General features: G+C 37.2%; 2 protein-coding genes across 3 annotated transcripts; one reads left to right on the top strand and one right to left on the bottom strand.

The window, feature by feature from the left end:
• The first annotated feature begins 7,895 nt into the window (after positions 1-7,895).
• On the top strand, positions 7,896-11,475 carry LOC130090539 (tubulin alpha chain-like). The gene is made up of 4 exons (XM_056257960.1): positions 7,896-8,031; positions 9,752-9,974; positions 10,065-10,213; positions 10,292-11,475. The coding sequence occupies exons 1-4, from the start codon at positions 8,029-8,031 to the stop codon at positions 11,270-11,272; spliced, it is 1,356 nt and encodes a 451-aa protein (XP_056113935.1). The 5' UTR covers positions 7,896-8,028; the 3' UTR covers positions 11,273-11,475.
• A 416-nt stretch (positions 11,476-11,891) lies between these two features.
• pmelb (premelanosome protein b) lies at positions 11,892-18,062 on the bottom strand. 2 transcript variants are annotated; one of them, XM_056257948.1, is made up of 12 exons: positions 17,958-18,062; positions 17,171-17,287; positions 16,178-16,324; positions 15,906-16,046; positions 15,667-15,828; positions 15,216-15,581; positions 13,761-13,940; positions 13,170-13,259; positions 12,979-13,084; positions 12,693-12,898; positions 12,473-12,566; positions 11,892-12,276 (listed from the first exon to the last, which is right to left on the bottom strand). In XM_056257948.1, exons 1-12 carry the CDS (start codon positions 18,010-18,012, stop codon positions 12,141-12,143), a joined length of 1,800 nt encoding a protein of 599 aa, XP_056113923.1. In that variant the 5' UTR covers positions 18,013-18,062; the 3' UTR covers positions 11,892-12,140. The 2 variants fall into 2 exon arrangements, with proteins under 2 accessions (XP_056113923.1, XP_056113924.1); XM_056257949.1 differs by having other exon boundaries at positions 12,473-12,563.
• Between the last annotated feature and the right edge of the window lie 44 nt (positions 18,063-18,106).

The raw sequence follows: 18,106 nt of genomic DNA, 5'->3' as shown, positions 1-18,106 counted from the left end.
AATCCAACTTATCCAAGTAATTGGTTGATGAAACATTGATTACAATTAAGATACAATTAATACAAAACGAAATTCACTTTAAAGAAAGGCTTTTGTGTCTTCTAAGGTCTTTGTGAAAGTTCTAAAGCAGTCTTTTAGTGCCGCTTCAGCGGTCGCGTCCGTAATGGAGAACTGTCACGTCTGTAACATTGTTTTTTCCTCATAAATGCGAACACGAAAATAAAATAAAATCAATATTTTATGTTCTGTGGAGAGCCAACCCTTCTTCATCCGATTTGCGCAGTGTAATTCACAATAAAAAATAAAAAAAAAATAAAAAAAAATCGTTGCCTCCTAGAAGTTTTGTCACGCATGACTGTCTATTTCCCTAATATTAAATATAAAACGCATGTGTAGACTGATATTTTTCTAATGTCTGGACTCCTTTCAGGGAGGAGCCTATGGATAAACAGACGTTTCAATATTTTGGTATTAATGCATTTTCTGAGAATTTATATTTCAAGTTTTGACTGCAAATGTCATGTCCATAACGCTGGAATTCCCAAATTTTAAATAATTTATCCTCAACTAGTTTTGTGGTGTAGGTCTACGTATTTTATTATGTTAAGTTAACTTCAAATAATACTAATAGTAATTTAAAGATGTGGTAGCATTGGATCTGGAAGGTATGGATAACGCTGGGAGTTGGAAGAGTGTCGCGATTTCGGTTTCATATCGCATATCGTTACAGCCCTAGTCATTTAGAATGTTAAGTTCTACTTCTGTATAGTTATTTTGGTGAAAGTAACTCAAAAGTAATACAGGAGTAATGTAACGCATTACAATTCTGAGACAGTAATATTGTAAGGTAATGAATTACTTTTAAATAACAGTAACAAGTAATATATAATGTATTACAGTTTGGAAGTAACTTGCACAACACTGGATCTGAACCAGGCGCGGAGTTTGCGGGGGGGCAGGGGGAGCATTGCCCCCCCCCCCTGGTTGCTGAAACCCGTTTATTTAATTTTTTTGCATTGTTAAAAAATATATATATATTATAAATATTTTAAATAACACAAAACAACTAAATGGTGGTAATACACATCTGATTTTATATACTGCTTTAGTAAAAAAAAAAAAAACTGCAATGGAAACAGGTTTTGCGCATTTACAGTCAGCTGACTTAGAGAAGACACGGGGATAATAATAATAATTATCATCATTATTATAACATTTATTAGGCTACATATGTAGAAGACGCTTATCAAAAAAAAAGGAACAAAGCAATTCGTCACATATCATTCATAATACAGGGCTAAGATGATCACAAGTAGGCTAAACAAGATTTTGACGCATATCCAAGTGTGTGTGCGGAATGTGGAGCGCGCACTGGATGGCACGGAGGCGCGGGGCGCGGGCGCGAACACTTGCATTTTCCTATCAACAGTGGAAACAACTTAAAATAGGCTAGCCTACTCTATCATTTCTGGTCATACAGAAAATAATAATACATTATTCGCAACTACTTTTATTTGTGTACACTCACAATAACAAGAAAACGTTGTGCTTTTGTAAAATAAAATACAACAATCAGGCGCGCTTCATGGTCTCCGTGAACTGAAGCGCTATAACTGAAACAAAATAGCCTAAGCTAAAGCTTGAAATGTCCACTTTAAAACGAACAAATTCGATTCGAAAGCTAATACCTTCTGATTATGTAATCCGTATGAGAGGTGCATTTCTCTCTAAAGGTGCATCCGCCTTACAGCGGAGATGGAGATATGTTTTAGCCGACACTAATTTTTTATTAATAAAAAATTAAAATGCCTTGTTATTTTTTCAGACACATTTATTAATTATTATAGCCTATAACTCAACTAAATCCCCTTTCTGTAGCCTGTGGTTATCTTCTCATTCAGCACTACGGGAAAAATATAATTTCCAGGTTCTAATTTGGCCTTAGAAAACCAGTTAAATCTACATTTTTTTCATATTAATTTGTCAATATTTTAAATGTTTAATAAAGGGGCAATAAGTCATAAACAAAAATCTGAAAATTCGTCCATATTATTTATTTTGCGCAGCATTTGCTGTGTAGCAGTTCAAATTAAAATTTTGGTGTTCGACTTTGCGTTTTAAAAATACAACCGTTTATTTTTCGTTTTGCAATTACGGGTTAAATAAGGAAAAACGAATGGACACAAAAGTACACTGACCGTTTGGACATAATACGAGACAGAGTTCTTTATTAAATTCATAAAAGAAACAATAATTACAGGAATACTGGATTCTAAACCTCAAAGAAATGCCACAATCAAGACCTCGGAGCAGAAATGAGGGAGAAACAGCCAGGAACTCTTAGGCTATAGGCTATGTGCCGTTCGCAGTATAAGGGTCTACCATTAATGCTTGGATAACACCACGTCTCCTTCCATTAATAATAATAATTTCTAGTGCGGTGGCTGTGATATAGCCTAGGCTTTAAACCTACCAACATCCGTTTACCATGATTTTTGGAATGACTTATCACGAGAGGAAAAAAATAAATTTTAGTCGCATAACATCGGTGAATGGAAACGCCGTCATTTCGCAATAGTTTTTTATCGACATTTAGAAAAAGTCGCAAAAGTTTTGCGCAAATCTGTAATGGAAACGCGCCTAATGATTACTACATGAATGAATGAATGCTACAATGATTTTTTTTTTTTTTTTTTTGCCCCCCCTGGCTCGAATGTCAAACTCCGCCTATGATCTGAACCATGTATTTCCATAATTTTCATACAATTTATGAAGTAGACATCCTATTCAGAAGTAGTATGGGTGGTTTGGCAGTATTTGATTTGAATTCAACCTCTAATAAATGCATAAAAAGACTACGTTATAGCGTTATAGCTCGCAGCCAATCAGAAATCGAGAATCCATACATTTTTCTTTATATTTAAAACATTTTCAGACCTTTTTTTCTCATAAAATGGAATTGGTGTTATCTTTTGAACTCATGGCATGAAAACAAACTGAGGTTTCTACCAATCTTTCATGATTTTTCGTGTTTATTGTTATTTCAAAATAAAGGCCTAAATACTCCTAATGAATATGAAATATTCTTGTTGCAAATTGATAAATTACTGCTCCTCTGTAATTTATTTTAGATAACAGCCACCAAATATGAAAACTAGAGATTTTAAGCTTTCAAATGATATATAGTTTGGCAATATTACTTTAGGTTTTTACTAAGATATTATTGTTTTAAACATGCAATGGCAAATGGCCTTTTTATATGACTCACGGAGTGATAATTCAAATAATAGTTAATGTGTTCGTCAGGAGTTGATTCGATGTAATGTTGAGAAATCCCTGAGAAAAAGAGAAATGATAAATGCGGTGTTGCCTCTTAATTATAGCCACCTGACTAGTGGCTGGTCTGTTTGTGAAATTCCACAAAACTAGAAGACCTTCTGATAAGTGGAGGTTATATAATTAGGGAGAATCAATAAATTATTTATGAAAATGATGAAATGTATCTTATCTTAAATACAAGTGGCCCAAAGTAAATATTTTCAGCTATTCTCTTCTCGACAGGCAGTCTGGAGACACTGAAATTGAGAGTAATGTTAGTATAAACACAATGAAATGCAATATTAAGAGGATAAAGGTACATTTCCTCTAGTATATTTCATGTGAGCCCCAAAAGATTATGTTTTCCAGAATCAATATATTTTATGAGCCAGACATGGTCGTTGGCCTTTGAAAGATGGTGATTGTCTCAGGAGATGTTTGTCTTCCGCCATGGTTACTTGCATGCATTTTTTCTGCTGCCATACTTCTGCAATGCATATATAACCTCTTAGAATTATTGAATTGTCATTGATAAATGCAACATTCTTACTTTAGCCATTTAGTTAAAACCTAGCCTATTCTTACATGTCCTTTTTCTGCCTCTTCTCTTTCTTTTTTTTATGCATGAGTGTTCACTGTTTATAGGCTGGTTGCTATTTGGTTGCTAACAACATTTGAGCAGTGAAAACAATTACCCCTCCTCGTACATGTTTAGAATAATAATGCTTTTCAGGCTAGCAATTCTCTGTAATTCTTAAATATTTTCAGTATTTTATACACCTATTGGTATTCTTTTAAATTACTCATTATTAATGTGATTATGCTTGTAACCATTTGCATTATTGTATGTACAGTATATATATATATATATATATATATATATATATATATATATATATATATATATAGTCCTTTCATTTAGCAATTTTTCTAGGCAAGATTTAATGCCATATAGATCAACTGCTCTGAGACAGATTGCATCTCTGTTGCTTTTTCAGCATAATCTCTGATCCTGCTCACTGCAGTGCACAACCCATTAAGGCAAGGACCAAAAATCAATATTGTCAATGACGCAGGCGTAAAAAAGGGCTACTGCTATCCTGCATGACCAAGGGGGTATAACAGGAAGATAAAATACTGATATGCAAATTGTTATGCAAATACTGACGGACATGATACATACGATTATCTTTTCATTTCGATTAAGAGCTTCTCTTTCACCTTGTACTTCCAGATGTTAACTGCTATCTACACCGGAGGCGTTTTGATATCAGAAGTTGAACAATAGAGTTTAAATAAATATTAGCCAGATTATTGATACTTGATTTATGTCACTTGATTTATGTGTGAACACAGAATAGAACAGGCTATCAGTGAACATACAGTATATGCTCCTCTTATGGTTTCTAAAGTTATTTATTGGAATTAATAACCTAACATCTATAGGAAAAAAATGAAAGTCTTTTCCAGGCTATCCCTATGATGATCTCAACTCTTTTTCTTTTAATCAACAATTGCTCGCAAAATGATGGTTCACATTTCGCGCACGTCATATTCCGTGATAATAAAATCAAGTAAATTATTAAATAAATGGATAAATAAACAAGTAGGCTAAATTACACCCCCTTCCCGATTTTAACACAAGCCCCCCCCTGAGAATTGTAAAAGCCTGCCCAAGTCGTTTGTCCTGGCGCCGGGACTGGTCTTTTCTTCCCTATTGACATATATTAGAGTAAAATGGCTTCTCGAACAAGAAAAAATGTAGGGTGGGACTTGATTCTGTCCATGGGAAATTGATTGGATGGTTGAGGTTTGGTATTGCTGTGATCTCATGTGACGGACAGGTTGTTCCACCCTCACACCAGTAAACACGTCATTAGAGAAGAGAACATGTTCATGCTAAGGCTAGTTATTTTAGTTAAAGATTATGAGGGCACAAATTATGCCTATCCATGCATGGATAAATAAATAGTTATAAATACTCCAATATTACATAAAAAAAAATCCAAGAATGGTCAGTTTTGATTTTATGATGACTTTACAAAGTATGGAGGCTTCTTACTAACAACAAAAACAGTCTTTTAAAGGAGCAATACTGTATTCATGTGTAGAGAACTGCAAGCATTTAGCTGATGTAAAAAAGCCCATGACTCATTTATTATGAGTTACAGACTGACATTAAGTACACATAGCCAATGGCATAATGCCAAATAGGGTTTGTGGTTTATGTTTAAAGTTTGCTCACCACTGGCAACTGCACACAGACCCGTCCCTCCCATCCTATTCTCATAGTAGCAGGCAGCTGGGAGAATTCCCTGCAGTTTTCCAGCCAATAGGACTTCACTTTCTGATGGAATACTTAGATTATTTTGAGATTATATTATTTTTATTTTTGATTATATTAACTGATATAGTTATTACTGTATTCTGTAATATGTATTTAAACATAAAATAAAGGAAGTAAGACTCAGTTGGGGACATAGTATCAGGTTCAAACCGATGGTTGTGCTCAGACCCTGCAATTAGGAATGTCCAGTCATGGGTGTTTAAACAGGCACAAAAAGGCTTCCAGTTTTTCAGAAACCCAGCAGATGTGAACAGCTCACTGACATTGACAGCCCACGTGACAAATACGATGACATCATTTCAACAAAATCTAGGACACAGAGGGAGGAGAGACTGCAAACAGGACAGTGAGAGGGTTCATGGTACCATGCAACACTAGGCCGAGTCTGATAGCATCTGTCTGACTGTTTCTACATTCAGAGATTTTATACTTTAAAGTGTTCAAAAACTCAACACTTTACAAAATAAAAAAAGTCAGGCAATATAACAATTAGTTTAATATGTCCCTGCTGACAATAACAAATTCAATATGGTTTGCTGTATGGTCTTTGCTGTTTTATGCTGGTCACTTAAATTATTTTATTCAGTATTAGTCAGAAATAATATTTAATTGGTATCAACATGATGCAATATTTTCTCAAACAGTAGCCTAAAGCTGGGTGCACACTTTTGCTTGTCAGACTGTATGAACAGGATCCCTGCTGTAAGCCATCTCACACTGTTGGATCTCAATTCTCATTAATGTAATGTCAGACTATACGGTAGATGCATTAAAGGGTTAGTTTACCCAAAAATGAAAATTATGTCATCATTTACTCACCCTTGTGTTGTTCCAAACCCATAAGCCTTTCGTTCATCTTCGGAACACAAATGAAGTTATTTTTAATTTAATTTAATTTCTGTCCCTTCATTGACAGCTACGCAACTACCACTTTGACTCTTCAAAAAGTTCATAAAGAGATTGTAAAACTAATCCATATGAATTGAGAGGTTTAGTCCAAATTTTCTGAAAAGACAATCACTTTATGATGAACAGATTGAATTTACTGTATTTTATTCACATATTACTAACGTTAACTGATGGTAAAGAGAGAGAGAGAGAGAGAGAGAGAGAGAGAGAGCACTTCTGTTGCATGCTTTTGAATGCTGATTGAATGCGTCATTTGAACTAAAACTAAATTAGATGTGCAAGTAAAAACATGAACTATTACATGACTTATGTATAACCAGTGGTCCCCTACATTATTACAGGAAGGTGGTACAGTAATCACATGACGTTTTCAAGACGGATCCGGATCCCAGAAAGCTGCCTCTCAGCGCTTGAACGGACAAATTCACACAAAATTATGTTAAAATGTCTGTATAGGCAAGTATCCATGTGAAACATATCGGTTATGTTATGTCTTAAGTGAACGTAAACAGTTGAAAAGATAATGCGTGTGTAACAGTATGTTGAACACGTGCAGCTCTTAAAGTGACAGCAGCCTAATAAACCGTCTGTCTTCTCAATGTTAATCTACAAAAGACAGAGAAAGTCACCTACTGCTCTTGACTGGTTGAGCCCTGCTGGAGCAGCTCTAAATATTCACTGTGATATTAAATTAAAGATAAAATATGATAAAGGCTATAGCAATACATATATATGAAATATATAGGCTATATATAGGCCTATACACAGTCTGTAGCAGGCGTAAATCACAAGCTATGATATGCAATATAGTAAATAGTAAATGGCATTTCTGTCTAGGCCTACATTAGATTTTACAGTAGCCTAATTTACAATAGGATATCTAGAATGGCTACAAAAAACCTGATGGTTTCATATCTTCATTTATCACAGGTTTAATAACACATTGAATAGATAATAAATGTATGTGTCCTGATATTTTTCATTCAGCAGATCTAAGGACGTTTTGAAACCTGAATCTTATTGTCTTCTTCTTCTATCAAATTCACTGATTATTAAAACGATTATCATTCTGTTTTGTTTTGATGATAAAACGTAATGTTTCCTTAACATGTCACAATAATCTTGTGTTTTGCTTGCTTGTGTGAAAGGAAACGTGTAGGCCTACAAGGCTAAATGATGTTAACAGGTTCATATTCCTGTATGAATATCAAAACTAGAAATGCACTAGTCGGTAAAGCAATATCTGATGTGCATTGCACTGGTTTATATTGGACAAAACACTTGCTACATTTTAATCTCTCTTCCTCGTTCCGTCGTGATGCTCATTCAACTCCTCCCCCTCATCCTCAACTGACTGACTCAATCTTGGACAGTATACTCACAGTATACTCCACCAAAAAAAGAAATTGCCTGCCTTCTGATATTCTCCTCAGCGCTCCATCCCCTCCAGAACAATGGTGAGTAGGCTATAATTATTTGTCTTTCCCTTTCAAACATTGTCGCGACTCGCGGCAAAGGTTTTCGTCCCAAATGTACTTGTCATTTAATGCTCGTCTGGTATTCTTCAAAGCGGCTCGAGCGGCTTTTCTTTGTCATTCAGCGCGCGCCCTTTCCTTAAAATGGAGGAAAAGCTCGCGACATTGCGTCGACGTGACGCCCGCAAAGATTTATTTTTACAAATAATCTTAAGTGCTGTAATGTAAAGAATGCTACAGTTAAAAATGTTATTAATCGTACAGACATTTAGTTTATAAATGCCTTTGCAAACGCCATCCCGATTAAAATTCACCCATTCATCAATCCATTCATTCAACGGTGCCTTCAGAATAAATTACGCGTTGATGGTCAAATGCCTTTATAAATAACATTATCAAATTTGCATGATGCATGAACCCTTTTTGGTTATAAATCATATTTAGGCTAGTAGTACACCTGTTTTGAGGGTGCATCTCCAAAACCATCTGACATGATGAATTGATTTTGTTTTGACGTAGCCTATGCATTGAATATGATTGTCAAAACAGTGTGCGTTATCTCTGTCTCAATCATTATGTATTATATACGATATAATAATCTAATATTTATTCTTTTGCAATTGCTGTATAATTTAAATCACCATGTAGGCTATTTTAATTCATAAATGTGACTTAAATGATGTCTTAACAAAAATGCACAAATAGATTGATTTTTCCCCCCATCAGATATTAACATATAATTTTCTTGAAATTTGCATCCACCCCTCCTCCCATCTGCATGAGGAGTAAACTGGGTGGGGACTGCAGCTGTCTGCAGAAGCTCATGTTGGGCCTGTGCAGCAGATGACTGGATTTCTATTCCTGTTCTATTCCACAGCTGATATTGTTATACTGTCTCCATTGAAATTTTACATTAAATGTGTTCATGCATTTTATTATTTTGCTGATATTGTTTTTTATTTAATTTCTGGTAACTGCCTTAGTTTTTATCATGCTTGTCTTTAGGGAAATGCAACGATTCAACCAAATATTCAAGATTAGCATTGACCAAATATAAATATTCAAGAATTGATCATTAAAACATACATATTAACCAAAGAATATTCTGAATTCCCTTCAAATAGAGGACACAGCCCTTGAGAAAATGCCATTAAGTTTCTGCATCTAAAAAGCTACTATAACTAATGCTTCCAAAATTGAAATCCATACTCTTTTCGTAGACCATTGAGATGACCGATAAATGGGAAAAGGTAGATTTCTGTCAACATTTTTATTGTTCTCTTTTAACGGCTAGTCAGACACGGTCTGGCAAGCCTTTTCTGTGTGGGTGGGGCATCTGCCTTGTTCCCATTCTGCTGCCTCATTCCCTTTGAATAAAGACAGACTGCTTTCTTTGTTCTTCCTTATGGGTAACCTACTAAGTCTTTACTATGCCAGTTCACTTGTTGTATATCTGTCCTTAAGATAAATATTGTTTAAGCGGGTTTTTACAGCGCATTTATGGTGGTGCGTTTCTGATGCAATGTCAGTCAGATGTCAATTGTCTTACCTAAAACATTGAACACATTCAAATGACAACAGAATGAGCAAACGTGAGCCTTTGAGCATGTCTTGAGAGCCAGCGACCTTATAAAAAGATTTGGGGCTTTTTGTTGTTAACTATAAAAACTATAAAAAATGATTTCCCCATTCCCTTGTACAGCGTGAGTGCATCTCCATCCACGTTGGTCAAGCTGGAGTCCAGATTGGCAATGCCTGCTGGGAACTCTATTGTCTTGAGCATGGCATCCAGCCGGATGGACAGATGCCCAGTGACAAGACCATCGGTGGAGGCGATGACTCTTTCAACACCTTCTTCAGTGAGACTGGAGCTGGAAAGCACGTCCCCAGGGCTGTGTTTGTAGACCTTGAGCCAACTGTCATTGGTAAGAGGATAAGACTTCATTTTATCTGTGATATTGTGTGTGTCAGAGTACTCAGTTTACTAAACATGTACTCATGACCTATCTGTCCAGATGAGGTGCGCTCTGGGACATACCGTCAGCTGTTCCACCCTGAGCAGCTCATCACAGGAAAGGAAGATGCAGCCAATAACTACGCTCGTGGTCACTACACTATTGGAAAAGAAATCATTGACCTGGTGCTGGACAGGATTCGCAAACTGGTAGGTAGTTGTAAATAAACAAACATAAAATGAATTATATATTATGTTTGGTTACTGACCAACAGGTTTTCTTCTCAGGCTGACCAGTGCACAGGCCTCCAGGGTTTCCTGGTGTTCCACAGCTTTGGTGGTGGAACCGGTTCTGGCTTCACCTCTCTGTTGATGGAGCGTCTGTCTGTGGACTATGGCAAGAAGTCCAAGCTTGAGTTCTCCATCTACCCTGCTCCTCAGGTCTCCACCGCTGTGGTAGAGCCTTACAACTCCATCCTGACCACCCACACCACCCTAGAGCACTCTGACTGTGCCTTCATGGTAGACAATGAGGCCATTTACGATATCTGCCGTAGGAACCTCGACATTGAGCGTCCTTCTTACACCAACCTCAACAGGCTGATCAGTCAAATCGTGTCCTCCATCACAGCCTCCCTCAGGTTTGATGGTGCCCTCAATGTCGATCTCACCGAGTTTCAGACCAACTTGGTGCCTTATCCCCGTATCCACTTCCCTCTGGCTACCTACGCCCCAGTGATCTCCGCAGAGAAGGCTTACCATGAGCAGCTCTCTGTGTCTGAGATCACTAATGCTTGCTTCGAGCCAGCCAATCAGATGGTGAAATGTGACCCACGTCACGGCAAGTACATGGCTTGCTGCCTGCTGTACCGTGGTGACGTTGTGCCCAAAGATGTGAATGCTGCAATCGCCACCATCAAGACCAAGCGCACCATCCAGTTTGTGGACTGGTGTCCCACTGGTTTCAAGGTTGGCATCAACTACCAGCCTCCCACTGTGGTTCCAGGAGGTGATCTGGCTAAAGTGCAGAGGGCCGTGTGCATGCTGAGCAACACAACGGCTATTGCTGAGGCCTGGGCTCGTCTGGATCATAAGTTCGATCTGATGTACGCCAAGCGTGCCTTTGTGCACTGGTATGTGGGTGAGGGTATGGAGGAGGGCGAGTTCTCAGAGGCCAGAGAGGACATGGCTGCCCTGGAGAAAGATTACGAGGAGGTCGGAGTCGACTCCATTGAGGGTGAAGGAGAGGAAGAGGGCGAGGAGTATTAAAATGGTCACTAAATGTCTAAGATTGAAAACAGTAGACCGTAAATTTACAAACGATATACATGAGGTATCAAGTGTAAAGTCTACTCCTAAATGTTAGAGACACATTCTTGATCAGTTGTTTTATTTATATGGCCAGTATGACTTTTATTTGTGGAATTTGCTTGCCAAATTTTGACTGAATAAATTGATGGTGATCAAAAATCTGTCTATGTGCAATGCTTTAAAAATCTTTTTTTGTGGAGGTTAACATAGGCTTTTGGTTTTAAGACATTCTGGGCATTCAAGACAAGTAATCTGCTTACTAACCTTGTTTGGCTTCCAACAACTTCAGATGAAGGAAAAGTAGATTAGTAGTCACTCAGCAGTCGGTATTAAGGCCATTCTAGGTTTTTAGGGAGGTGCAAATGAGTTACAGCAGTGGTATGCTTGCACGAAAGAAGGAAAGCAGGTCATGGTATCAAAAGGTCTTATAGTGAAAACCTTAATTAAATTGATTGTAGACACCAATGTCGAAGATAATGAGGCCAGAAAGTAATGCAGCTTTTGTGATATTTTATTCAATTGCGTAAAAAAAAATGCATGGATAAGGTTCCAGAGGTCAACATGTTGTTAAATATGCTTTGTTGGCTCAAATGACAGTTGTTTCCTCTTCAAGTTTAAAGTACAAAATTTAAGACAAATGCTGTAATTAAAAACAAGTTTTTGTAGAAAATGATTTGGGGTCAAATATGTGTATAAAAATCCAAATTTAAACATTAAAGATTAAAAAAACGAAATGATAAAAACAGGTTGATGCTTTTACACTTCAAAATAGTGCTAACGTAACATTTCTTTTCCAGGTCAATTTTCATTGGTTTTAAAGTAAAATTCACACTACTCCTTTTTTCTGATCCACCGTCTGCTGGTTCATCATGCTCCAGAAGAGTGCTGGTACAGAGCTCACGCCAGCGTTGTTGGATTGGCATGCAGGGACCTCAGTCAGCCTTTGATACCCTTTAAGACGTCTAGAAAAGTGGAAAAATAAGGCCAGTTATTGTATTCCAACCAGTTTTACCAGTTAATGTTCACACCAATTTGATTACTGATTAATCTTTAAGAAACCTAAAGGAACAGTTTGAATAATTAATAATAATTCATGAATGATTCATGCCAGCTAAATAAATCAGTGCGTGGATATTACTCTGTGTTAAAATGACTCACTTATATGCAAAAGCCACTGCACCCAATGCTGATGCAACAGTCAGGATGCCCAAGAACAGGGCAGCGACACCTGCAGATGTCAACCTAGAACCTGCTAAATTTGGCACCGAGATAGAGACATGCAAGATGATTCAATAGCACAATAACTCTATGAGCCTTTTGAAGAACTGTTCTCATTCTGGCGCACCATGCATGACATTTCAACAGTGAATAAACTCACCTATGTTAATATTAACCCTGGCATTTGTGACAGCCAGACTGACATCATTCGTCATAGACACATTGATACAGAAGATCCCAGAGTCGTTGAAGAAGTGTCGGAGGATGAGTTGGCAGTCTGAGGAGGGGCTCACAGCATTGCAGATGGTCGTAACTGGCATATGGCAGTCTGCATCCGACACTACAGTGCACACTTCAGTGGGGAGGCTAAAAAGAGCAGGTAAGGTCATGAATTCTCCATCACGCTATATTTTGTGGTTCCAACTTCATGCTTTGCCAGACCTCACCTTCCCTGGCAGGAAACAGTGAAATCAACAGCATTCTGCTCCATCTCTGTTAGCAGAAAACCATTAGCTACAGCCACCTGGACGATCTGCACACTCTCAATGCCCTCTGAGGATACAAACATACATTATTCTTCAATGAAGGTCTATAATGTATCATATTAAAGTACAAGTGGTCAAACAAAGAAACTCACCGATAATCTCAATATCTGTTGCGAAGGATCCGTAACGGTAAATCACACAGTCAGTTGTGTCTTTCTCCAAAATTGCCTCCATGTCAGCAGCTGCTGTTTTGCAAACTCATGTAAATTTATATATATTTTCACATCATTTATAGTTAATATTTATATTAGGGCTGTCAAATGATTAATCACGATTAATCACATCCAAAATAAAAGTTTTTTTTACATAATATATGTGGGTGCACTGTGTATAATTATTTTGTATATATATAAATACACACACATGCATGTATATTTAAGAAAACATATAATTTATATATAAAATATTTATATTTATATATAATATAAATTATATATAAATCTATATACAGTATATACATGAAAATATTTCTTAAATATATACAAGCATGTGTGTGTATTTATATATATAAAATAATTATACACAATGCACCCACATATATTATGTAAAAAAAACCTTTTATTTTGGATGTGATTAATCACGATTAATCATTTGACAGCCCTAATTTATATTAATATAATTAACTAGCTATAATTCAAAATATCTCTGAATGAAAAAAAAAGAAAAAGAAAACTGCAACTCACTAGTTGTCTTCCGTGTTGTCTTTGTCGCAGTGTTCAATGTTTCGGACATCTTAGATCCAGATCTGAGGTTAAAGACCTTCCCAAGGCTGGATCTTGTTGGAACTTCATTTGTAGGTGCAGGTGGAATGGTTTTCATTGTGGATTTCAGAATGGGAGCTGAAGGCTGACTGGAAGGATGATCTGTTCATAAATGCATAAAGTAAATAAGTACCATACTTTGAGTTTTACTCTGACCAGAATTAGCACTGATGTTTTTCTCTGTTATGCTCTAGCTAGTATTTCACACAGAATAAACAGTGGTGGTCAGTAGCTAACAATTTTTTTCTTAAATCTTAACTTTTACAGAATAATGTTTTACTTGTTACTCTACTACATTTTATAAATCGTTTCGTTCCTCGTTATTTCGAAATAAAGAAATCGAATCGCTCTGAAACCGAGATGTTCAATTCATTTGAACACACGAATCTCTTGAAATCGATTCTTTTCGAGGAACCTGTTTTAGTTGTTCACAAATCACAGGGAACTATTCATTATCGAATTGGCGTGATCTGATTGCAGACAGTCGACAACTCACTGATTCAAGTCGGAGCGAGTCTGACTCTGAATTTGGTCTCGACTCTAACGAGCCAAGAAAAGGCGAAATGTGATCCCCAGAGATTGAGTGTTCTACTGATTCCGCGAAAAGTAAGTCACCATCTTTTAGTAATATTTATTGTAAATTAAATTTATTGTTAGGGTTAGACAAGTTAGTTGTGAACTAACTACGACAGTCCGAGCTGCTGAAGCTACTGTTTGAAATAGGCTACTTGAATGCTGACGACTTGACGATTCTATCTATCTATCTATCTATCTATCTATCTATCTATCTATCTATCTATCTATCTATCTATCTATCTATCTATCTATCTATCTATCTATCTATCTATCTATCTATCTATCTATCTATCTATCTATCTATCTATCTATCTAAACTACTGTTTGAAATAGGCTACTATTTATCTATATATCTGTACATAGTATTTTAGTATCTCTTCACACAGACACAGACACACACACACACACACACACACACACACACACACACACACACACACACACACACACACACACACACACACACACACACACACACACACACATGCACACACAATATAAGTTACATATTTCACTATATTATATTAGTATACATTGCATAGACTTCCATTGATTTTATGTCAGGTTAATGATATCTTCTATTGCCTAACTCAAAACATTGCCCACACAGAAACACGCGCAAAACACTAGATTTAAATAAAAACATGTGTTGACCAATTTATAAGTCTTTTTAACTGATGACCAGTAAAATATCCTCACTAGTGGTTTGTCATAATATTTCACTATAAAAGTGAGGATATTTGGCCCTTACAAGTATAGCCAAACCTGTGCACACACACTACATAGAACAATGCTGTGCACCTGTAGTGATGTGTTCAGTTGGGACAATGAGGCTCTCAGAGGTGAGGGTGTTGGAAGTGGGATGAGCCTCAGTCGGAAGGTTTGGTGGAGTTGCACAAGATGAATCCGGAATAGCTGCTTGTACGACAACTTGAGGTTTGAAGGCACCAGATGCCATATAAGTGTGCGTGACGGTGAGCTCCCTGGAGATTACAGTGCCACTGCCATCCCCGAAATTCCAGTTAAAAGTCACATCAGATTTGCTCAGGTATTGGCTGGGGTCGTGAAGGGTGATGCTGAAGGCCACCGCTCTGTTCTGGATAAATTTCCGATCGCCTTCGTCTTTGTCATTTACCTGAGTCAGGGAAACCGCAAAGGGAATCTGGTCTGGAAACACAGGGGTAAAATAGTTTCATTAGATCTGAAAACCAAACTAAACAAAAGATCGAGATTCTGTTTACATTATGCTTACCTGTAATACTAAACTGTGTGGATGCATGTCCAATAGGGATGAATTTATCTTTTTGCCTGTAGTGATAGATGACAACATCCATCATATAAGAGCCAAGAGGAACATCATCAGTGCCGATGGTCAGCGATGAGGAAGGGCCATCGCGCACTTGCCAGTATTTACCTGTCAAACACAATAGCAGATTGTCAGGTTGGTGAGATAACTGCACATTACAGTAAAGTAAGTGCTTCTATCCTTACCGCAGGTTTTCCATACAAACACATAGGGAGGTTGCTTGTCCCCCTGTCTGGAAAGGAGAGGAGCATTAGGGAACACAGCGTTCCATGCATCTACAGAGTTCTCCTCAGGATAGACAGGCTCTCCTTCATGGAACTGTGTGCCTAAATTAGAAAGTTGACATATTTGTGCATTATTATTAATACAACTAAACTTGTGTTGGTCATAGTACTGGCAGCAGAATATACATTTTCATCTTTGTAAATAGGGTGAGATAAAGATCATAGAAATATACCGTTGAAAGTGCCGTTTTTTGCCCAAACAACTTGTCCATCTGGCAGGACCTTCTGGTTGTGAGGGAACACAATGTCAATGGTGAAGGTGATTTTGGCACCGGTCAAGGTGGGTGCATCATTTCCCACTTCAAACTTCAATTGTCCACCTGTAGAAATGTACATTTATGCATTTGACAAAGGGGGGTTTCACAGCGATGCCATAGAAGAACCATTTTAGGTTCCTCAAACCTTTTAGTGTGAAGAGTATTTTTAATAATCTAAAGAACTGATTTGCACTATAAAGAACCTTTTGTGGAATGGAAAGGTTCCATGGATGTTAAAGGTTCTTCATGGAACCAAAGATGCCAATAAAGAACCTTTATTTCTGTCAGGACCACTATCGTCAAATACGATTGACAGTTAGCATACAGTTTGGATTGGTGGTATGGTTCTGTTCTGGGCAAGAAGTCCCTGCGCATCAATGCAGCCTAGCATAACAGCAAGGAGAGCAGCAATAACCCTCCTTAGGGTAAACAGAACCAACATGTATTGCAGATATCATTAATTAATTTTAATGTACAACATGATTAGAGAATTTTAGTCTGATTCAGGGGGAATCAGAATGGCAAATCTGACTGATGAGAGGAGGAGCTGGGAAGTGGGAATGGAGGAGGGAATTGGCTGCTGAGAAACGCAATAGCTGTTGATAATACTGTAGGAGCGAATACAGTGATAGGCGTTGTATTCCATAGACGTGGATCAGCCGAGTGTCAGCTGATGCGAGCTTGACTAACGTGACCTGCCAGAACTGACGCTTCGCTTGATTTTTAAGAGTGTAAATCACCTTGCATTGCATTCAAGATATAAGTTTTTATCAATTCATGCGAATCTAACCCATGACTTTGTTCTACCATTTGAGCTACAGAACACTAATGAAACAAATTTTTTTAACATGTTGATTTAAGTGTGATTTAATGATTTAGAAAATATATTTCTTGACTGAATTTTATTACCTGTCCAGCTGTTTTTGTTGAGTGGGTCTCCATCTTTCCACACTGGGAACTGTTTTGTATTCCATGTCTGATATTGATTGAATCTGGGTTTCGAGTTGCTTGTTCTGTCAACTTGTCCTTATACAGAAATGAAAAGTTGGCAAACGGCAATGAGATTATTTGGTGGAAACTGAAAATGATTTGAGAGAAAAGGCTTTGAAAGCCCTTAAACTCTAAATGACTGCCTGACTCTTAACCAAAGTCTACAATTGGTTAAGAGAATGAGAGTCAGGGCATGTGACCAGATAAAATATTTAGCACACTTTCTGCAGTGGGACCCCAAATCCTGTGCATGTGATGGTCAGCTGTACATGTGACCATACTTTTGCTTTTACTGCATAAAGGACAGGCTTGCTCACCGATCAAAGCGAATAGGCTATAGCATAACTCAAAAATTTAAACATACTTTTAATGAATATAAGGGGGTCAAGAAGATCAGGACATTGTCTTGCAGCATTACAGTAAATTTACCCGTAAGGTTTAGGAATTGTAGTAGGGAAGGTTTTAACTGTCCAGACAAAATAATACCCTCCAGCAACATTAATTGAAATAGTTAACTATTAAGTTAACCATTTTCTTTCGACTTTCCTGATAACCAGTGTTCTTTTCAATGCAGTTATAAAAAACTCTCCACTAAATATAAATGCTGGTAAACACAATTCCAAGTACGATATAAAGAACATGGTGCTGCGTCCAATTAATAAAACACACAATTAATATAAATAATATTGGAATAATCTTTACTTACTTGTTAAAGCCACAGACAAACAGGTCACTATCAGTATTCTTGAAAGTAGCTTCATTGTGTCACTTTGTTGTTGGCACCTTAATGACTTTCGGCTTCAGAAGCATCGCTCTTTATATAGACACACATCTGTGACTGTGGCTGAATAGCCC

Source organism: Rhinichthys klamathensis, unplaced genomic scaffold (genome assembly GCF_029890125.1).
Source record: "Rhinichthys klamathensis goyatoka isolate OS25496 unplaced genomic scaffold, OSU_Roscu_1.1 h1tg000147l_1, whole genome shotgun sequence".
NCBI classification, from domain to species: domain Eukaryota; kingdom Metazoa; phylum Chordata; class Actinopteri; order Cypriniformes; family Leuciscidae; genus Rhinichthys; species Rhinichthys klamathensis.
Note: the sequence above shows the minus strand (reverse complement) of the source record. Positions and strands in the feature narration are given on the sequence as shown.